The sequence below is a fragment of the Penicillium cosmopolitanum genome (genome assembly GCF_028827165.1).
Source record: "Penicillium cosmopolitanum strain IBT 29677 chromosome Unknown utg000008l:1.0-4398992.0:1.0-4402845.0, whole genome shotgun sequence".
Classification (NCBI taxonomy): domain Eukaryota; kingdom Fungi; phylum Ascomycota; class Eurotiomycetes; order Eurotiales; family Aspergillaceae; genus Penicillium; species Penicillium cosmopolitanum.
Window position 1 is genome coordinate 3,516,924 of NW_026622678.1, and position 22,575 is coordinate 3,539,498.

Sequence of the window (22,575 nt, forward strand, 5' to 3'; positions counted from 1 at the left end):
CCATATGATATTCCATGTAAATTAGAGGATATATCTAAAGTATAGAATATGCAGCATAGAGTATATAGAGTATATGATAAATCTTTAAATCTACCTTCATAACAGTGTTCCATAATTGTTTACACCAAGGATGATGCTATTTTTATCACCGTCACCAGACCAACTAGGATACAAGCATAAGTATTTAGTATAGATATATCATATTACCATAACAAATCTATATACATATATACATATATATAAGTCTACTAATACCCAGGTGTATTTAAAGTGGCAAGTGCGTGTATGCAAGTGATGATTGCGCCGGAAAGGGCGATCGTCCCGCAGAATTGAATGCGGGCAATGACATTCGCCTCTTCCTCTCCTCTCTTCTCCATCTTTCTCTCCTCCACTCTCCCTCTCTTTCCCTCGCATGCCTCTACTTGTCCAGTAACCCTCCACCCCCAGGGTAATTGGTCTAGTATAGAGTCATTCATTCTCCTCTCGGTTTCCGCCTTTCGTCCCATTCTTCGCCTTTGAGATTCCCCCACCTTACCCCTCCGCGGCGCAATCTGCCCTCACCGACATGGATGCCGATGACCTCAACAATGGCACCTCCACCGATACATCGCCAGACAAAGGGGGCTTAGATACCCTCCGACCAGTCCCTCCCATAGATTTAGACCCGAAAGACTCCTCTACCCTCGATGCATCGCTTAAACACCAAAGCCCGACAAAGCCAACCAAACCCGATGCTACCTCTGCCTCCGAATCCCGCCCGGCTCCTCTAATCGGCAACTCGACCCGATCATCTAGTCGGGCCGCTCGAAGATTCAGTGGGAGTACTGCTGTAAGCACCGCTGCCAGCTCCATTAGCGAGGCGGATGCTGGTCCGCCTAAGTGGAGGATTGGAGTCTGTGCTTTGGATGTGAAAGCTCGGAGCAAGCCCAGCCAGAATATCTTGACTCGACTCCAATCCAAGGGTGAATTCGAAGTCATTGTATTCGGTGACAAAGTCATCCTCGATGAAGCCGTCGAAAACTGGCCGGTCTGTGATTTCTTGATCGCTTTCTTCTCCGATGGGTTCCCTCTCGATAAGGCGATCGCATACGCCAAGCTCCGCAAGCCTTTCTGCGTCAATGATTTACCCATGCAGCAGGTGCTGTGGGATCGCCGACTATGTCTCATGATCTTGGACCAGATGGGAGTACCCACTCCTAAGAGGCTCGAGGTAAACCGTGATGGTGGTCCCGTTCTCGAATCGGCAGAACTCGCACAGCACATCTACAAATTGACGGGAGTGAAGCTGGATGGACCGGAAGATGGAACAGGAGGCGGTGCCCCGAGAACACAGAAAGTGTCCATGTCCGAGGATGGCGAGGCATTGGTGGTTGATGGCAAAGTCTTCCGCAAACCTTTCGTGGAAAAGCCAGTGAATGGCGAAGACCACAACATTCACATCTACTTCCCTAATGACCAGCAGTATGGGGGAGGTGGACGTAGGCTATTCCGCAAGGTTGGAAACAAGAGCTCGGAGTATGACCCCGAGCTTTCTGTGCCCAGATCGGTCACCGAGACGGAGACAAGTTACCTGTACGAGCAATTCCTACGTGTCGACAATGCCGAAGATGTCAAGGCCTACACCGTTGGCCCTGACTTTTGCCACGCCGAAACACGCAAGTCGCCGGTTGTGGATGGATTGGTCCGACGCAACACCCACGGCAAAGAAATCCGTTATATCACTCAATTGACCAAGGACGAAGCAGCGATTGCATCCAAGATATCGAACGGATTTGGCCAACGAATCTGCGGCTTTGATATGCTTCGTGTGGAAGATAGAAGCTATGTCATTGACGTGAATGGCTGGAGTTTTGTCAAAGATAACAATGACTATTATGATAAGTGCGCCAAAATTCTCCGCGATACTTTCATGGTTGATCGAATGAAGAGGTTTGGATCAATGGAATCGTTGGAGCCGCCATCGCCGGATATGGGTCCTTCTAGGAAAAGCACTGCGGGCTCTCACCGACAAGCATTGAAGACCTTGTTGAAGTCCCCGAGTACATCCAGACTTTCCAGGTCGCATGAAGCAACCCCGTCAGATACATCGACTGCCACACCTTCGCTCGCATCGTCGTCTGGCCTGGAGGCTGTTGATCCAGTTCCCAACCTTGGTAGCCTGCCCCCTCGAGAGAGCCACTCTGACACCCGTGGTTACAGCCCTTCCAACACAAAATCCCCTGCGATATCGGTTCACCAAACCAATGAAGAAGCCCCTGCGCCACCACCTGCCTCCAAACACTCGTGGAAACTCAAGGGAATGGTGGCGGTGGTTCGACATGCCGACCGTACTCCAAAGCAAAAGTTCAAGTTCACTTTCCATAGTCAGCCTTTTGTGGATCTACTCAAGGGACACCAGGAAGAGGTGGTGATTAAGGGTGCTGCCGCGTTGTCTAGTGTCTCAGATGCCGTCAAGACCGCCTTAGAACAAGGACTAGAGGACACCGAGAAGCTGAAACTGCTTCGTACCTCTTTAGATAAGAAGGGTGGCTGGCCTGGAACAAAAGTCCAGATCAAGCCTATGTTCCGGAAGCGCAGACCAGAAGAAATGCGTGAACAAGACTCCTCAGCTAGCACGCCCACAGCAGCACCACCACCACCACCACCGGCCGAAATGGAAACCGAAGAACCCCTCTCGCCTATTCCTGGTGAAACACCAGAAGCTGAGGCACTGCGAAAGTCACAGACACGCAGTGATTCGATTTCAGGCCCCACATTTTCCCGCTTCTCTGCAGTAGAGAACGACCTCATCCTGGACAAACTCCAGCTTGTTATCAAGTGGGGAGGAGAGCCAACGCATGCTGCTCGTTACCAGTCGCAGGACCTTGGGCTGAACATGCGAGATGATCTCAAGCTGATGAACAAAGAAGCTCTCAACAATGTCCGCCTTTTCACTAGCTCGGAAAGGAGAGTGAGCACGAGCGGTAGGTTTTGATGGTATGGTCGACTAAAAGTGTCTATGCTAACAATTGTCAATAGCACAAATCTGGGCCTGTTCATTCCTCGACCAGAAGGAGCTACCAGAAGACTTCTTACAGGTTCGAAAGGATCTGCTCGATGATTCAAATGCTGCCAAGGATGTCATGGACAAGGTTAAGAAGAAGCTTAAGCTTCTTCTGAGAGAAGGGTCGGCACCTTCACAATTCGCATGGCCCAAGGACAGCAATATTCCCGAGCCATCTGTTGTGCTGGCTACGGTTGTCGAGCTGATGAAATTCCACCGAAGCGTCATGCGTCACAATTTCAGCAAGCTTGAGTCGGACGCAGCCAAATCTCCTACCTCATCGGTTAACAACACCGACGAACCGAGCCAAAAGGATCTGAGCGCCGAAAGCCCTGAGATTTCCAACATCCAGGGACGTTGGTGTGCAGGAGAGGACCCTAGACTTTTCAAAGAGCGATGGGAGAAACTCTTCGCCGAATTCTGCGACACGGAGAAGGTAGACCCGAGCAAGTTATCTGAACTTTATGATAGCATGAAATTCGATGCCCTCCACAATCGACAGTTCCTGGAATGGGTCTTCATGCCACCTGACAATGACCGTGACGATGATGACCGGTGCAGTGTCAAAGGCAAAAGCTCGTCCAAATCCGACTCGACTTCTGATGGGAATGGAAATGGAAAGGCCGGTTCTGATTCCAATGAGAAGGAGAAGGAGACAAGTGACGAATCGCGATCTGAGAATCACACATTTGCTCATCGACTTGGATTGAAGAAGCGACTTCATGTCCCAGAGTCACTGCCGCACCTTCGCGCACTTGATGATTCCTACGACCATTACTTCAAGCTTTTCCCCGGCTCAAGCTCGACCAAATGCAAGATGGACGAACGTCTCTCTAAACTCCGGGAATTATACAAGTTAGCCAAGGTGTTATTTGACTACGTGACCCCGCAAGAATATGGCATCACCGACAGCGAGAAACTCGAGATTGGCCTCCTGACATCTCTCCCGCTCTTGCAAGAGATCGTTCGCGATCTGGAAGAAGTCCAAGCATCGCCAGACGCAAAGTCTTTCTTCTACTTCACCAAGGAGTCTCATATCTACACACTTATGAACTGTATCCTGGAAGGTGGTATCCAGACGAAGATTGCCCGCAGTGCCATTCCTGAACTCGACTACCTTTCCCAGATCTGCTTTGAGCTTTACGAGGCGCGTGATAGCGAATCGGATCTTAACTCTTACTCCATTTGGATTTCTATCAGTCCTGGCTGCCACGCGTTTGATCCGCTTGATGTGCAATTGGACTCTAGGCATGCCATTGGCTGTGCCCCGCGACGCAGTTTGACTGCGCATCAGGACTGGAAAGAGGTGATCGAAACACTTAAGGCGAAGTTCGACACGTAAGTTCTTGCGTGCAAAAAGGAAATGGGAATGATGTCAATGTTTTTCTAACTTTCTCAACAGAGTCAAACTTCCCAAGTCGTTTATTGCTGTGAATCTCAGCGACAAGCATATTGCTCCACAGGCCGAGGAAGATGAGGGTAGCCCATGATTGCACCTGCACCCTTAGGACTGACTATCTCGACCACTCGGCTCCACACCACTCCGAATAGGAGGAATGTACGTTTCTTTTTTACAACATTGGACATATGACTTTCAGTTTCAGATTACAGGTCTCTGTATCACCATGTATATTTACCGTTCTTTCTGGTTTTTTGCTGGCTGGCATATTGATTGTATTGTGTATTAGTATTCTTTTACTTCTTGGATTGAGGATTGAACCTGAAGGTGATGGCGCTTCTTGCTAGAGTAAGGTAGGGTATGTCTGCAATGATGTTTTTCATTAACTTTCCGTTACCTTATAAGCAATCGAAACAAATAAAAATAATAAATGATAAATAATAAATAATTTGTAAACATAGATCTGAATCTAATCCAGATAATACTCGTAGAAATTACTTACCTTCCGCCCCCACTACATTAATCCACCAGCCCCAAAGGATGCCCAGGATGTACAACGCCTAAGTTGCCCCGCCGCTTATCAACCGTTCGAGGCTACCTCCGATCACGAAATCCCACGATTTAAATCACCGATCTACCCCCAACAATCCGATCCGACCCGACACTCGATGCAAACAAAACACGCCCTTTAAAATGTCCTCTAAACACAGCGCCGAAGCAGACACCGTCTCCGTGGAGGGCAATATCTTAAAATGGACTTCCGGGGCCGATGAAGGCCAGGTGGAACTGGATTACATCGTTTGCGTGGTATCCAGTCCAAACACAGGACTCCAGGGCCAGGGCCATCGGATTTTATTTCTCAAAAGCAAAGAAGATCAAACTCAAGACCAAGACCAGGAGAATACCCCCATGCACCTGGGCAAAATCGATATATCGACTCCTCTCCCACCAGCCCTGGCACCATTCCAGACCGAGATCCCCTCCCACCTCAAGAGTCAACAAAGTGCAGAGCCCATCCAAGTGGTAATATCAACAAAATCCGGCACCGGCACCGCAAAGTCCATCTTCAACGACCTCGTCCAACCTTTGCTAGAAGGACTAGGTCTTACCTACCAATCCCATGAAACGCAGTCAGCGCAGTCTATCATCTCGTTATCCGAGAAGCAGTTTCTCCCTCGAGCTTCTGCCGGCGTGGATCAGATGATTATACTTTTATCCGGTGATGGGGGGGTTGATTGATATATTGGATGTTTTTTACAGAAGCGACAACTTGAAAGAAAGTACGGCGAATGGTGGTGTCCAGCGAATGGCGGTACCTAATATCGCCTTGATCCCTTGTGGAACTGGGAATGCGATGGCAAGTTCTATCGGACTACGATCAGGTCCGGCTTCGAGTTTGAAGGCCTTACTTAAGGGAAAGCCGGTGTCGCTTCCGGTATTTGCGGCGAGGGTTTCGCCGGGGAGTATGATTATTACGGAGGAGGGGAGTGGGCGGGCGTCTATTCCTACTGCGCCTGCGCCTATTGATACCAATGTCTCCGATGCTGGCGCTGGCAATGTTTCGCAGCAAGTCATGTATGGCGCCGTCGTCGCGAGTTGGGGTCTCCACGCCGCACTAGTGGCAGACAGTGACACGACAGCGTATCGAAAGTTCGGATCAGAGCGGTTCAAGATGGCGGCGCAGGAACTTTTACATCCATCAGATGGGTCTGAGTCTCACCGGTTCCGGGGGAGGATTACTATCACGACTCGGACAGATTCGTCCGAGTCTACTAACGGTATTCAGCTCCGGCAGAGAATATTGTCAGACCAAGAGCACATGTATGTGCTAGCAACGCTAGTGCCTAGACTGGAGAAGGAGTTTCTTATATCGCCTGACTCGGAGGCTCTTGGTGGGAAGATGCAATTCCTGCGCTTTGGTCCTATGGCTCCGGAAGATGCTATGCGACTTATGACGTTGGCTTATCAGGGTGGTCAGCATGTTCGTGAGGAGTCTGTTATGTATCAGCAGGTTGAAAGGGTACGAATTGATTTTCATGAGGATGAGGAGAGATGGAGGAGGTTATGTATTGATGGGAAGATTGTTGCTGTTGAGAAAGATGGGTGGATGGAGCTTTGTATGGAGGCGCGGGAGTTGTTAAATGTTATCAAGTGTGATTAGTGCAATGGATATCCGATAGTTAACTAACTATGTATATAGTTAACTAGTGGGAGAAGTAAAGTAGAGTACAGTAATGTAGTAAAGGGGCAGTGCATATACATCGTCGATCCACTGCGGGATGGCCGCGCATCACGAGGGCAGATCGATTGCCCTGAAAGTACGAGAGACTCCGACACTTCCGTTCTTCCACCCCTCCCCCAGTTTCCTTGTTCTCCCTATTCTATTACCCATACGAGTATCATACCATGGAAGCATCCATATTCGATGCTGATCACCCCTCGAACTTACTCAGCTTCGCAAACTCCCGATCAAGGAGCGATCCCCACCCGCGCTGAAAGCGCATCCCGCTACCAAACACTCACGGGTTGGCGCCAGACTCCCACAGAGGATATCTCGGGTTCCGAGATGCTGTTGGCTCATCAGACTGGCAGTGTGCGCGTAGGAGAAATCGCCAGGTGAGTCCTGATACTGTCGCGGTACTGTCGCGCACCCCATTCCCCATTCCCCCTCGCGCGCTACGCAGCCAAGCCCAAGCCAAGCCATTTGAACAGCAGGCACAGACCCAGACCCAGACCTACAGATCTAGAGACCCAGACCAGAGGAGCGAAAGCAAAGCTAATAAATGCATCTCCCAGATACACCTTCACATATACACCAGCATCAGACCCAATCCTCCCCATCCCATCCGACATTTACGTGCGGGTGAAAAATACCTCCGCAATCCCCCTCCGAGCCGCATATCTCCATGGCCCATACACCCTCTACACAGCCTGCTACCCATCCAAATTCGACCCGAATTCCAAATACACCGAGCAAGACTTCGAGGGAAGCCCTCAATTCGAACCATACCTGAAAGCCGGAGGAAATTGGGATGCAACGATTAAGATCCCGGCACATTTCGGAGATTCACATGCTCTCTCCGTAGGCCAGACTGCGCCTGGACAAGATGACAGTGTAACCTGGGTGATCGAGATCGTGTCGCAGGTCATATTCTCAAACAGCGCTGTAGTCCACTTTGATCTTTTGATCGGACGAGATGCAAAATCCATGGAGTTCTTTTCTAGTAGTGGGTCGTCCACGGCGAGTCTTGGTCCTCCGGGTAAATTCAATGAGTTATGGGGACCAGGAACGAGGGGCCAACAGATGATTGCTACAAAGGGGATATTTTCACAGGCTGTTACGCTTCGCGTCGATGATACGGCTAGTCTTTGGAATAGTCCCCCGCTGCCGTCGGTGCCGTCACAGCCTACCGAGGCGGAAACAGATGAAGTTGGTGATATTACGTCTAATCTGGAGCAACTGGAAGTGACTGCTCCCGAAACCTCAAAGCCTGCCTCAAAGCCTGCCTCAAAACCACCGAAAAAGAAGATCCATCTGGTGGTACTGACGCATGGCTTGCATAGCAATCTCGGCGCCGACATGCTATATCTCAAGGAAAGCATTGACGCCGCCATGAACAAATCCCAGCAACAAAAGCAAAAAGACACAGGTGTCTCCGAGGGAGACGCCGAACAAGTCATTGTCAGGGGATTTTCCGGCAATGCCGTCCGTACCGAGCGTGGAATCCAATATCTCGGAAAACGTCTGGCAAAATACATCTTGCTCATGACATATCCAGACCAGCCATACTTCCCACTGAAGGGATCAAAGACGAAACCATTTTTCAGCACACGCAAAGACCAGACACAAGCCAAGCCTTCCCTGGAGCCTCACTCACTGCCCGAAACCCGAGATGATTCTTTATACGGCGAAGACCACGCCTATCAAATCACCAGCATCAGTTTCGTCGGACATTCACTCGGTGGTCTGATCCAAACATACGCAATCGCATACATTCAAAAACACTCACCTGAATTCTTCACCCGAATTCAACCGATCAACTTCATCGCCCTCGCAACGCCATTTCTTGGCCTCAGTAATGAAAATCCGATGTATGTCCGCTTCGCACTGGATCTAGGCCTTGTAGGCCGAACAGGACAAGACCTCGGACTCAGCTGGACAGCGCCTAAAGTGCGAAGTGGATGGGGTGCGATAATTGGTGGTCGAGGTTCGGACGCAGGAAAAGATCAAAGCCAACCATCTGACCCAGGCGCCAAACCGCTATTGCGTATCTTGCCTTGTGGACCTGCGCATGAGGTATTGAAGAAATTTCACCATCGAACGCTTTATTCGAATGTTGTCAATGATGGAATTGTTCCGCTGCGAACTTCTTGCCTTCTCTTCCTTGATTGGCGGGGTCTTGATCGGGTTGAGAAGGCCAGGAGAGGGAATGGTATAGTGGGGACTATGGCTGAATGGGGCTGGGCCGAATTGACAGGGGCGAATTCGAAATCGTCGCCTAAATTGGCACGATCGGCTGAAATGCCGGAGCTAGCTGGTGGGGATGGGGCTTCGGCGCTACAAGGCCGTGAAGCAATTGCTGTGAATAGTGAGAATTCGGCACCGAGTGCTGAACAATTCCTCGTGCAACACAGACCTCCTTCACATCATAGCAGTGCCCATGACTCTGCATCTGCATCTGCATCTGCACACACCTCCGAGAATAACTCCGGTCCCTTGAGCAGTTTCCTCTCTTTATTCCGGACCAAAGATACAAAGTCAACCCCAAACGTCAAACACAGCACCCCAAGCGGCAAACATGCGAAGATCTACAAACGAAGCCAGACCCTCGGATCCTTCGACACTGAAGAGTCGCCATCTCCATCAGCTGTCCGAGGCAACTCCCTCTACGAAGAAGACGCCGGAGTCTACACACCACCGAAAACAACATTCTTCGAATCTGCAGGAGATTTGCTCATGCCACCATTACCTCCGAGCGAATTTATCCTGAGACCCCGCCGCACGGTCTCGAACTATTTTCCACGATCGTATCTACCACCCTGATGACATCCCTGCCCCGATGCCAATGAAGCGACGAACGACCGCATTCGGCTCATTACAACCGGGCAAAAGTTCAAAAACGGTTCCTCCCTCATCATCCAGTTTAGGCACACCAAGCCAGCAGCAGCAGCAGCAGCAACCTCAGACCGGCGAGAGTGGTCTCAAAGTCGAAGAAAAGATCGCCCGAGCTTATCATCGTGATCTAACCTGGCGCAAGGTCCTAGTTCGTCTGGAACCAGATGCTCATAATAATATTATTGTGCGGCGCATGTTCACTAATGCGTATGGATGGCCTGTTGTGAAACACCTCGTTGACACGCACTTTGGTCCCGCTTCTATATCTGAAGACGATACGCTTAATCGGGATTCTGATCGGGCTAAGTCTCTGAACGTGGGACCGACGAGTTCGGGGGATGAAGTTGAAGGGCAGTGTGATAAGAGTAAGACCAGCACCAAGGCCAAGACTGGCGAAAGGGATTCTGCGGGTACGCCCCTCCAGGCAGTGACAGAGACAGAGACACACCAAGGGGAAACTCAAGGCAACAACCAGGGTGACGACCTCACGCCAACATGCGAACGATGCGAGAGCGAGGCCCTCCAAGGCCCGGGCCCGGCGGGGAATGGTAATGATTTCGATACCTCGTCTCATAAAACGGCCAGCACCCATGGACACGGACACGGACATGAACGTGCACACTCGCATTATACGGATGTATCCCGCCAGGACTCGGCGCGTTGGACGGATCGGCAGGTCGACGAGGATGATGATTGTGAATCTGGCTTGGATGAGGATGATGAGGATGCGGGTTATCGCTGGTCTCCGGCTCTTCGGCCAGCGTAGTAGCCCCATGGGGATGACTGAGTGGGTGGGTGGATGGTGAATGTTGGGAAATATAGAGATTGTATATAATGATACCCAGACAGATCTGGACATACCGTAACTTCAACTTGAGTGAACCATGCTATACTATAGTATACAATAGTATACTATAGTATAGTATAGTAATTCCATAGATCTCTAATCTAATCACATCAGAATACAAGACAAGACAAGACTTCCTGCATTAACCAACTAATATGTCAACCTCCCCTGAATAAACCCCCAAAACTCCTCAACAATCTCCCTCTGCCCTTTCTCCTCCGCCCCCCGAATTACCAAATACCTCCTCCCATCAAGACTAACCTCATCCTCCCACCTACCCGGATTCCCATCAACAACCAAACCCCCCGCCTCATTAAGAATAACCCACCCAGCACAAACATCCCACTCCCAACAACCCCCCCTCCCAATAAACATCAACAACCCCCTCAGCAACAGCACAAATATTCAACGCCGCACTCCCCAAACTCCGAAACGAGCGCACCATAGCACCACCATCTTCCTTACTGGCTCCTAATTTTTCAAACGTGCGTGTTTTTACGGTCCAATTCGGTCCGCTGCGATCTGAGCCCCATTCAATTGCGAGTAGGGCATTTGATAGGCCGGTCAAAGGTTCGGGTTTGCGGAGTGGAAGACGTTCACGTTGAGAATTATCGCGGCTCTGATTCTTGAAAGCTCCCTGACCCTTGATGGCGGAGTAGAGGGTTTTTGTGGAGGGGTTGTAGACAATTCCTACGGTTGGGATTTTGTTGATTGCGAAGCCGAGGGAGACGCAGGCGTGGGGGAAATTGTGGATGAAGTTTATTGTGCCGTCGATTGGGTCTATGATGAATGTTGGTGCGTTTGTTAGGGGGGGTTGTTGGGGTGTAGGTTTCTTCGCCGTGGAAGCTGGAGATAGCATATTAGAACCGAGGGTAAGGATAAAAGTAAGGGTGTAGTAAGTGGGTGTAAGTGGTGGGGGGGTTGGGCTCGGCTGGACCTACGCATAGTCTGGGTATTTCTCTTTTAGAGAAGTTGAGATCATGGTTTCGACTGCGCGGTCGTATTCGGTTACTAGATCGGCGCCTGGAGGGAGGGGATAGGGGTTAGTTCAAGTTGTTTTTCTTCTCTTGTTCTGTGTCTCATACTGTTCTTCTTGGATCCCGGACCGCTTATGTCTGGGAGGGCATTGTTGATGATATCTCCGGCTTTATAGGCTAGATCGATCAGGGTGTCGTGGATGTCGTTTAAATTGGGGGTGGCCATGGTGGGGATTGGGGAGTCGCGGTGTTCTGGAGAAGTGAGAAGGGGAAGGGAAATCCGGGGAGGTTAAGTTGGGGTTGAGGGAGTAGTCTAGTACTATTTAGTAGTATGTATACCGCCCGGAGCATAGTAGGAAGACATGGAAAGAGAGGTCATTGTGAGTAGAGAATTAAAATGTAACTTGGTTGAGCCAATTAATTATATTCCTATCCAAGAAACTAATTATAATTATAGTTATAATTCTGATTCAAACCCCAACTTTGTAATATATAAATCTGAATATAAAATCTGTTCATAGATCCAAATGGAACCCCGCGGTGACGTCGGAGTTCCCCCACTTTGGCAGAAAAAAAAAGATTGTCGCTTCACTCTTCACTTCTCTTCACTTCTACACACTCACATCCCCCCAACACAATGCCTACAGAACTTGAAGAGGTGAGCACTGAAGCCTACACCCTTACTTTGACTACATCAACTGACTCTACTAGCTGGTGGAATTCCTCCACCACGGTAACACTCAGATTCGAGGCATTGGTAAGCCTGGCCCATATACCATGATCACCCAGGAACGAAACTGACCCGTTTAGCCACCGAGAACCTGGTTGGTTTCTCTACCGCTCAACCCAGTCTCTTTAAGCGTCACCAATTACTCCCCGTCCGTGACTTGAAGCTCCTGGCCTTGGACTATACCGTGCGTGCCTCTCTCCATCTCCGTGTTCATTCCGCTGAGAACAGCCACACTGACCGCGCTTTTATATAGCCCATTGCGAAGAATGCCTTGACAATCCTGATCAACCTGTCAAGCGACGAGGAAGTCCTAAAGGTCCTCGCCGAGGATGACGAATTCATCGAGACCCTGCTTTTCAAATTGACGGTCCGTCCATGCCCGCGCCCCGCCACGCATTCTCACAATCACTAACTAACCTTTGATTCCACATATTCAGAGCATCAAAGAGCCTAATGCGGACGAATTCGCAACTCTACTAGCCAACATGGCCAAATCCTCAGCCCTACAAAAACTATTCGCCGTAAAGCGCCGCATCCCCGAGAACGTCTCAACCTCCGCACACGCCATCGACCAACTCATGGACTGTTTCGTCAAGGGTGCCGAGGGCGGTCTCAACAAAAATGCCAACTTCGACTACCTCTCCTACTTCTTCGCCGATCTGTCTCAAACCGAGGAAGGACGGAAATACTTCACCACCCGCCAAGAGTACGACGGGGTGGTACCTATCACCAAGCTGACCGTCTTTACGGAACACAAGAGCGATATCCGTCGCAAGGGAGTCGCCTCCACCATCAAGAATGTCGCTTTCGATGTTGACTCGCACCCGATGCTTTTCGACGAGGACGCGGCTAATCTGCTCCCCTACTTGCTGCTGCCCATTACCGGTCCTGAGGAGTACTCTGACGAGGATATGTTATCCATGTTGCCGGATCTGCAGCTATTGCCTCCGGATAAGAAGCGCGATAGTGATCCCACTATCATCACTACCCATGTGGAGACTCTCATGCTCTTGACTACCACTCGGGAAGGTCGGGACCTTATGCGCCAGGTGAAGGTGTACCCGGTGATTCGAGAGTGTCATATGAATGTGGATGATGAGAATGTGCAGGAGGCTTGTGATCGACTGGTGCAAGTTCTTATGCGTGATGAGGAGGGTGAGGGTAAGGAGGAGGGTGGACAAGCGCAGATTGAAGCGCCGCGCGTCGATGAAGATAACCAGGTGACGGAGCTATTTTAAGCAAAAAGAAGGAGTATAGAAGTGTATAAGATATCCATAGAATGAATACAGCAATGTACACGATGTACACAATGTACAGAAACGTACAGCAAAATACATTCAATATACATTCAATTGAAGTACCTCGCCAGTACCTCGCCAGTAATTCCTGAATATAAATGTTCATGTTCATGTCCAAGTTCATACTTCAACTGCTGCTACGGCGGTGTGGGGCGAATCCACCTCTCTCACTATCTTCTCTTTTCTCCCACTTCCGGATTTCTCTCCCACTTCATTTTCAGCTAAATCGGTGATCCTCTTTCCTGCGCACAGCTCTGGGGAATCAATTCCAGTGATATCTCCCCACAATCACCCATCACGGCTGCCATTCCGCTGCAGACGCGGAAGCAGTCTTGTCCCCCGCCGCCGAGGGGCGAGACGCTTCCCGCCGAATCGGATCGAGTCAACCACAACCACAACTCCGACTCCAACTACAGCCATAACCAAAGCCAAAACCCAAACGAAACTCCTCAGCTCGACCTCCCCGATCCCCTCGACGATGAATGTGACGACTCATACCACTCCATAAACTCCCCTCCCTCCTCCCCCTCCCCCGGCTCCCCCGGCTCCTTCACCCAGCGTATTGGGAGCTTCATGTCGCGCGCCCCTCTTATTCGCACCTCGCCCGCGCTGGGCTCGACCTCGTACGGAGCCGTGCGCATCCCGCAAGAGGATTCCGATGACCCCGAAACCTCCCCCCCCAGTCCGAGAGACAGAGACACAATCGGACTCAAGATCCACGGACCAGCCCCGATAGCTGCACCGGTGGGCCCTCAAATGAGGGACGCCGATCCAAACCCCGACGATCACATTCGTCGGGTCGACGAAAAAGCAGCGGCTGGTATAGGAGGAATCGTCGACCTTCCGAAGCAACCTCCGATGTAGGAATGGGCGCCGATTCCAAATACTCGTTCGCAACGGGCCTAGCGGTACCTGGTAACCCCGTGGTACAAGAAACACCAGCCTCATCGCCATACATTACAAGTGACGAGGAAGACACCTTGGACCTAGATGGAGAAGATACCAAATCAACCGAGGAAGATCCTCCGGATAACTCACCATACGCCCAAGTTCGAGCTACAGTCCCAGCCACAGACGATATCACTCTGTCAATCAATACCCCGCGCATGTGGATTCTTTCCCTACTTTTCTCACTGACAGGTTCAGCGGCCAATCTCTTTTTCTCTCTTCGATATCCCAGCGTTGCTATTACACCGATCATTGCGCTTGTCCTCGTTCATCCTCTTGGGAAATTCTGGGACGCGGTTCTTAAACGGACGGGTGATCCGCTCGAGGTCTTTGAGAATGGAACCTTGCATCATCGTGAACTTCTTTCTGGCGAAATTGATGCTCCGGAGATCAATTGGTTAGCTAGGATGCGTCTTTGGTTGGCGCAGGGTCGGTGGAATGAGAAGGAACATGCTTGCGTTTATATTAGCAGCAATGTTTCTTTTGGATTTGCTTTTGCTACAGATGTGAGATATGCCCTAACCCAAGTTAGAGTTAACACTTTCAGTATACACGCATGCATATGGATTGCTCTTTGTATCCTTTACTAATACGTGAACAGGTCATCGTGGAACAACACAAATTCTACCAGCAGGAAGTTCCAATACTATACCAATTGCTGCTTATTATTTCCACGCAAGTCCTTGGATACGCATTCGCCGGCCTCACAAGACGATTCCTCGTTCGACCATCCGCCATGATTTGGCCCGGTACTCTCATGTCGACAGCGATGTTTTCAACAATGCACAAGAATGCCAATAAGAAGGCTAACGGGTGGAGTATCTCTCGATACAAGTTCTTTGTCGTCGTTTGGACGGGTGCTTTTCTCTGGTATTTCGTTCCGGGTTTACTGATGCCTGCGTTGAGCTACTTCAACGTGATCACTTGGTTTGCTCCTAAAAATGTCGTGGTTTCGAATCTGTTTGGAGTTGCATCCGGTCTGGGAATGTTTCCGTTGACGTTTGACTGGGCTCAAATCGCCTATATTGGGTCTCCGCTATTGACGCCTTGGTGGGCTGCTGCGAACATTGTGACTGGGTTGGTCATTGTCATTTGGGCCATGGCTCCGATTTTGTGTAAGTTGAATGCGGCATGCCGCATGCTCGAGCGTATATTTCTTTTCATCTCATCTCTGACTGGTCTAGACTACAAAAATGTGCTCTTTTCGTCCTATATGCCCATCCTCTCCGCGGCAGTATTCGACAACACTGGGCACCCATACGACGTGAGCCGGATCTTAACTCCGGACTTTCTATTCGACGAAAAGGCCTACGCGGACTACTCGCCCGTATATCTACCCATCACATACGTCCTATCTTATGGTGTTCAATTCGCTGCCCTAACCTCGCTAGTCACCCACACCATCTGCTGGTATGGCAAGGATATTTGGCAACAAACACGCAAAGCATTCGACGAGCGCCGAGAATTACCCGGAATGGAGACCTACCAACCTCTGCGAACAGAACAAGTTCCTCCTCCCGGCCGTCGCAACTTTGATTCCTCGGGTGATGTCTCTCAAGATGCGAATCGAGAGATGCCTCTGGGCATGGAAGATGTCCATTGCCGTCTTATGAGACGCTACAAAGATGCGCCCATAACATGGTATCTCATTGTGCTTGTCACAATGCTTGCTACCGCAACATTTACTGTGGAGCAGTACGTTTAATTATCCCTTTTAGCAGGATAGGTGAAGATTACTAACTTCTCCTCTAGCTACCCCGTACACCTACCCTGGTACGGACTATTCCTCGCCCTTAGGAATAACCTGCATCTTCTTCATTCCCGTCGGCATCATAATGGCCGTCACAAACCAACACAGCAGTCTCTACCTAATCTGCCAACTGATCTGCGGCATCGTTTTCCCAGGCCGACCAGTCGCAAACATGATCTTCGTGACATATTCCTACATCAGTTCCGCGCAAGGCATCAAATTCTCCTCCGACCTAAAACTCGGCCATTACATGAAAATCCCACCCCGAATCCTATTCGGCGTCCAAATGATGGCAACCCTCGTATCAAGTCTAACCCAAATCGGCGTCCTCAACTGGATGTTCACCCACATCCCACTCCTCTGCACACCCGAAGCAATGAACGGCTTCAACTGCCCCATCGCCCGAGTCCACTTCAACGGCAGTATTCTCTGGGGCGTTGTGGGGACCACAACGTTTCTTCGGACCAGACGGCCTCTACCGGCCCCTCGTGTGGGCGTTCCTAATCGGCGCCATCGCTCCGTTGGGAGCGTGGATCCTCGCCGACGCAGTCGAAAGAATTTCTGGCGTAAGGTGAATTTCCCGATCCTGTTTGGGAGTTTGAGTTGGATCCCGCCGGCTACGGGGTTGAATTTTAGTATTTGGGCACTTGTTTGTTTTGTGTTTAATTATGTTATTCGGAGGAGGAGGACGGCTTGGTGGGAGAAGTATGCTATGACTCTTTCTGCGGCTTTGGATTCGGGTTTGGCTTTTGCTGTTATTGTGGTTTTCTTTGCGTTTATTTATCCTGGTTGGGTTGATGGGTTTAAGTGGTGGGGAACGGAGATTTATAAACAGGGTTGTGATTGGGTTGCTTGCCCTTATAGGCGGTTGGAGCCTGGGGAGAAGTTTGGACTATAACCGAGGGCTTGGAATTATCATGATCATGATCGATGAATGAGGAGTTGTTTGTACTCATACGAGTCAGGTATATAATGGTGTGCTACTGAATGAATGATGTCACGAACTGTTAGTTATGAAAAGTGATATGATGAAAGAAGTGAAGTATAGGGTAATCCTTTCAAATATTTCTTTGCTTATTCAGCTATTAAATCCAATTAAATCCATGGATGCCCAGGTATGTCCTATCTCATGATCCCGTCTCTCCAACTGATAATCTCTTTGTTCACCCGGGGACGGGGACAGCCCAATGCCAAGCCCGATGACTAAGTCACTATCGGTCACTGACCTCACTTCACCTCACCTCACCTCACTCGCGCCCTCTCCCCTCATCAACAGCGCCATCTCTCCGATGCGCTCCCCTGTTTGATCGAGAAACACAATACACCAAGTCAAGCCAACCCCTCTTCGTCCACCATGTCGACGCCAACAAACCCCTCCAACGGCCGAACGCCAACCGGGCCAAACGGAGCTCCGCCAATGCGAATGCGTCGCCCCAGACAAGCAGACCCCTTAGTTCGCCCAAAGCGAAGAGGTCCAGTGAAGGCCGCCACAGGTGCACCAGGAGGTCTCGCACCTCCATCTCGACCAGGTCAACTCCGCCAAGTACCCGCAACATCAATCAAAACGCTCCCAACACGGCCCCAAAACCCGCAAGCTTCCTCCGAGAACCCTGCCCTGTCAGCTATACCTCCCAACACCAACGCCAGCGCCAACACCAACGCAGCCGACCACTCCGTAAACGGCTTCAGTGGACCCCTCCTCTCAACAACCTACACCGATTATCCCGTGGTAACAACCAAACGCGCCCTCCTAGAAGGAATGAAACACCACATCGCCCGCTTCGCCGCAAAACGACCCGTCGATCCCCGCGACGAGTCCCAATTCACCCGACCAGTCCGTCTACACCGCCGCGACCCACGCACTCGATCCCACGAATCCAATTCCGAACGTCTAGTCGGACCAGGAGGCGAACAACTTAGCGAAGCAGATAAAGAAGCCATGGACGCAAAGCGCGCACTACGCGATAAAGAGCGTGCGGAGAATCAGGCTCAAATTGCTCCTGCGGCTGGATCTTCGAAGAGACCTAATGCGCCGAAACAGAAGACTCAGCAGGTTTTTAAGAGTGATATGACTCCCGAGGAATTGGCGCGTGCTAGGGTTAGATATGAGGAGGCTTTGCCGTGGCATCTTGAAGATTTTGATAATCGCAATATCTGGGTTGGGAATTATGAGGCTGCGCTTTCGGAGACGCATGCTGTTTTTATGTTTGATCATGGACAGGGTCAGCAGGGGCAGGCGAAGGTGCGGATGATTCCCGCGGAGAAGTGGTATAAGTTCAGTGCGAAGAGTCAGTTCAAGGCTCTTACTATCGAAGAAGCGGAGAAACATATGGCGAAGCGAATCAAGGATCCGAGATGGTTTATGGAGAAACAGGCTGAGATTATGGAGAAGAGTCAGCTAGACCAGTATGCGAAGTCTCGGAAGGTTTTCTTTGGCAAGCAGGGGACTCAGAATGGACGGGAGGGTCTTGAGGGTGGAGAGATGGATTTCGAAGAGGATCGATTTGCGGATGATGAGGAGCATGGTGATGATCTGTTCAATGATCAGGATGAGGATACCAAGGCTGCAGAGAAACGGATTAAGGAAGATCAGCTCAAGGCAAATGTGTTTGATCTTAAGAATGAGAAGGATTATGAGGAAGAGGAGAAGCGCGAGAAGTGGGAGAAGGAGGCTCGTCATGTTCAGGGTAAGAAGGTGCGGAAGGCGTTGAAGAAGCGTGAGAAGAATTATGATTATAGTTCTGGGTCGGATTTTAATCCTTACACTGATGAGGAGGTAAGACTACCCTGCCGTGCCCTGCTCTGGAGATTTGGTTTCCATTTCCATTTCCAGCTTGAAATGTCACCAGTAACTCGTTGACTAACGATATCCAGAGCTCCGACGACAGCGAAACCGAGCGCCAAAAAGAAGAAGAAAAGAAAAAGGCCGAAGAAGAAAAGAATCAACAAAAGGACTCCGGCTCATCAAAAGGCAACAACACTCCCTCAGGCCGACCAAAATACACCGACCCGCTAAAGAAATCAGCCACTTCCCGCAAACGCCTCGGATCCCCCAACGGCTCCGACGCAAGTGGAACAGACACATCTCGCAAGAAGGCCAAGAACAAGCACGCCTCTTCGCACCCAACACCGCAACCTACATCGCGACCAATTTCGCCCACCGCAGCAGCAGCGGGTAAGAAACGCGTTCGAAATATTCCTCTCGGCGGATCTGGTTCAGGTAGCGACGTCGATATGGCCGGTTCAGGCGCTGAAATGAGCGAGAGCGGTAAACCGAAGAAACTTAAGCTTACTCTGCCAGGGCAATCCAGGACTGGAACGCCTGTTGGTTCACGCGCTGGTAGTCCTATTGCTGGTGGACGGAGTTTCTCTGGGAGTCGGGCTAGTAGTCCCGAGGGCGCGAGAGGTAAGCACCCCCCCCGAATCAGCATTCATTTCTTTTCACCCAGTCTATTTTATATTCGCATTGCTAACCCCATATACCCAGGCCGATCAACACCTATCCCAGGAAACCAACCCTTCCCAACACCCGCGGAAATCCACGCCGCAATTCCGGCAACAGGTATCCAGAGCAGTGATCTGTTGCGGAAATTCCGACCTCGCATTGGCGATAGTAAGGAGAATCATCGGAGATTTATTGCTATTGTCAAGGATGTTAGTGTTTACATTAAGGAGACGAGGTTGTTGCAGCCTGGTCCTTGGAAGGGGTAGGGGTAGTTCCTATTCTAAGCTTGGATTGGGAGGGTGAGTGAGTGGGTGAGGAGAAGAGAAGAGAAGAGAAGAAGAGAGGATGTGGAAAGAAGTGCACAGCGAAAGAAAGCAAGAAAGGAAGAGAGAAAGGGCAGGGGTATCTAGGTGGATGGTGATAGTGATTGATAGCTTGGTGGCTCAAGATGAGGATGGGGATACCGTCGAGATTCGGGTCTGGTCTGGTCTGGTCTGATTTGACTGGACTGGACAAGACTGAAGATAGAATGAAGTTCGTTTCATTCAATACAGGAATCTGATGTATGATAATTGCCAATACTTTGTGCTAAATCTAAATCTAAACCAAGCCAAGCCAAGCCAAGCCAAGATGAGCCACAGGGCTCCAATACAACGAACCTGAACAAATGAATTTGAATTTGAATTTGAATTTGGACAAAGTTATTTTATTTGATCAGACTACAAGTATTATCTGGGATTACATTTAGGTTCAAGTTTGGATTCTGTGCGGTGGTGACTCGGATTTAGTAGATTTAGTAGGAGTAAATACTGTGACATAAGTACTCTGAACAGTCCAAAGGTTACATACTCAGCAGTTTTATATCAGTAACGGATACGAAGATTCATATACAGTATACGTAAGATAAGTAAGCTAGTATACTAGTTCTAATGAATAGTTTCGGGAACATAATACAACCTTGTATCTGCCTAATATAAGAATAATGAATTTGATACCCATATTTTTCATAATTAATTACATTAAAAGTACATCCAAAATGCTTAAAGCATATACACCCACGCCCAGGATCTAAAAGAAGAGAATTCTAAGCCTCGAAGCACCACTAGTAGCAGTAGCCGAATTAGCAGGAGCAGTACTAGTAGTACTCCTCATAGCCGCAGTCGAAGTCGAAGTCGTAGAAACAGCATTGCCATTACTTAGACTGGTTGAAGAAGAAGAAGAAGAAGAAGAAGAAGAAGAAGAAGAAGAGGAAGAGTCAACAGAATCAGTCTTTGACGAGCTCACGCTCGAACTGACAGAGCTTCCACTTCCACTTCCACCCTTGCCGCATTTAACAACAGTCTTCCAACCACCCGCAAAAACATCTTCCCACCACGAGGACTGGTTGCTAAGGGTGAAGTAGAAGAAGAAATATCCGGAACCAGGTTGGTTGTGGGCGTTTTGCATGAATTTCATTGCACAGTTGTCGCTGCATGAGAAATCCTCGCTGCCCCAGCTATCGCTTTCCGCGAAGGTTGGGTAGCAGTAGTCAGTTCTGCAAAGAAATGTAAGCACATGTATTCCACCCAAGGACCAAAGTAGTCAGCTTTATTTTGCTTACCCATTCATCGCACAACCCCGACCATACATATACTGAAAAACCTCCCCAACCGTCGAAACAGGAACCGAGAAATCAAGAGATCTCCCCTGATCCAGACCAGCCAGATCCCCATCCTGGTCACAAGCATCCTTAACATTCTTGACATAATCATCCAGCGAGTCTTTACAGGTCGTAGTGCAAGTTTGTCGCAAATCCGAATTATCCGGGTGGAAGTTTATGTCCAAGGACGCCACGAGCTTGAGAAGAGTTTCATCACAGTTGATACTGGCGCTGTAGGCTTCTTTGCATGATTGGGAGGTGGTGGGTGCTAGGTCCTTGGTTGTATAGTCCCAGCTTGGGCCGGAGATATTGAGGCTGAAGGATGCAGTCGCCTGGCTTAGAGCTGCGGATAATGCGAGGAGGCGAAATATCATGGTTGTGGTGGTGGGAGCCATTTTGTTGGATGAGGATATTCGCAATGATGTATAATGGAAAAATGAAAGAATGATGATGAAAAAGTTGAATATCCCGATAAACACCTTGGAAAGAAACGAAAGACGAAGGTGAGAAACTTAGACGGACTCAGAATCAGTCTGGACCCGGCGTTATAAATAAACCTTGTAAAATCAGCCTCCGGAGTTCACGGCCGGATTTTAGAAGGAAATGGCCGCTAGTACTGCTGGTATTCCGGTCCCCGTCGCTGTTAGCGAGGCTTTAGTCCCAAATTAGACGCGCTATTTCGATAGCCCCCAACTTTTCAGGGGCCAGTCCCTGGAATTTAAGCCTCAAGACCCACGTAAAAAGTTAGGATCGGTAACGCCGATTGAAGTGAAAATTAAATAGGAATAGAAGAGTGGGAGTTTGAGATGATTTCTCGAACTACGGAGTACCCGTACTGCCCACTGCCCAGGTGTATCTACTATGAGTAAAAATGGCCGCTATTGACAAAGGGGCTCTACATGAAGCAGCGCCTGTAACCTTTACAAGAAGATCCAAGGGTACTCGTAAAATACAAAATTAAGCTACGGGGGAGCCCGAGCCAGTCGGCTATCGTCCGCGGTCCAGAATATACTAACTAGTAGGAACTTGAACTGTGTGTCCGCACTTTTTGGCTCTCTTTAGACTAGCGCTGTATTTTTTTTGGTACTATTCCGCCTATTTTTTTTTGCTGTGTCGAATCCCACCTGGTGAGGCATTCCATCCCATGCCATTCCATAGTTACATGGTGATAATCGAATCGAGTATAGAATAAGGTTCAGGTTTTGGTTCAATGTCAGATACAAATCTTGGAATATATGAAGACCTGGCAAATTCCTGTATTTGTAGGTTGAAAGGGGTGCGAGTACAGCACTGTAGTGTTTCCAAGATTGAGATATTATATCAATGAGTTGGCCGGATCATGGTGACTGTTTTCAAGTTACTGGGGGTCTACAAAGGCAACTA

General features: G+C 49.6%; 6 protein-coding genes across 6 annotated transcripts; 4 read left to right on the forward strand and 2 right to left on the reverse strand.

Annotated features, from left to right (window-relative positions):
* Positions 1-565: 565 nt before the first annotated feature.
* Positions 566-4,533, forward strand: N7509_007860 (inositol polyphosphate kinase VIP1; the record flags this gene model as incomplete). The annotated part of the gene is made up of 3 exons (XM_056632497.1): positions 566-2,963; positions 3,019-4,381; positions 4,446-4,533. 3 exons carry the CDS (start codon positions 566-568, stop codon positions 4,531-4,533), a joined length of 3,849 nt encoding a protein of 1,282 aa, XP_056488048.1.
* A 602-nt stretch (positions 4,534-5,135) lies between these two features.
* Positions 5,136-10,324, forward strand: N7509_007861 (uncharacterized protein; the record flags this gene model as incomplete). Its single annotated transcript, XM_056632498.1, has 5 exons — positions 5,136-5,608; positions 5,703-6,559; positions 6,896-7,058; positions 7,239-9,470; positions 9,556-10,324. The coding sequence occupies 5 exons, from the start codon at positions 5,136-5,138 to the stop codon at positions 10,322-10,324; spliced, it is 4,494 nt and encodes a 1,497-aa protein (XP_056488049.1).
* A 231-nt stretch (positions 10,325-10,555) lies between these two features.
* Positions 10,556-11,608, reverse strand: N7509_007862 (inositol monophosphatase family protein; the record flags this gene model as incomplete). The annotated part of the gene is given in 4 exon segments (XM_056632499.1): positions 10,556-10,714; positions 10,734-11,331; positions 11,347-11,428; positions 11,491-11,608. The coding sequence occupies 4 exon segments, from the start codon at positions 11,606-11,608 to the stop codon at positions 10,556-10,558; spliced, it is 957 nt and encodes a 318-aa protein (XP_056488050.1).
* A 411-nt stretch (positions 11,609-12,019) lies between these two features.
* Positions 12,020-17,006, forward strand: N7509_007863 (Oligopeptide transporter OPT superfamily; the record flags this gene model as incomplete). Its single annotated transcript, XM_056632500.1, has 11 exons — positions 12,020-12,040; positions 12,094-12,139; positions 12,193-12,296; positions 12,366-12,479; positions 12,550-13,332; positions 13,663-14,230; positions 14,275-14,864; positions 14,960-15,473; positions 15,543-16,053; positions 16,111-16,131; positions 16,217-17,006. The coding sequence occupies 11 exons, from the start codon at positions 12,020-12,022 to the stop codon at positions 17,004-17,006; spliced, it is 4,062 nt and encodes a 1,353-aa protein (XP_056488051.1).
* A 456-nt stretch (positions 17,007-17,462) lies between these two features.
* On the forward strand, positions 17,463-19,819 carry N7509_007864 (transcription factor IIF subunit TFG1; the record flags this gene model as incomplete). The annotated part of the gene is made up of 3 exons (XM_056632501.1): positions 17,463-18,884; positions 18,983-19,514; positions 19,596-19,819. The coding sequence occupies 3 exons, from the start codon at positions 17,463-17,465 to the stop codon at positions 19,817-19,819; spliced, it is 2,178 nt and encodes a 725-aa protein (XP_056488052.1).
* An 802-nt stretch (positions 19,820-20,621) lies between these two features.
* On the reverse strand, positions 20,622-21,587 carry N7509_007865 (uncharacterized protein; the record flags this gene model as incomplete). The annotated part of the gene is made up of 2 exons (XM_056632502.1): positions 20,622-21,087; positions 21,154-21,587. 2 exons carry the CDS (start codon positions 21,585-21,587, stop codon positions 20,622-20,624), a joined length of 900 nt encoding a protein of 299 aa, XP_056488053.1.
* Between the last annotated feature and the right edge of the window lie 988 nt (positions 21,588-22,575).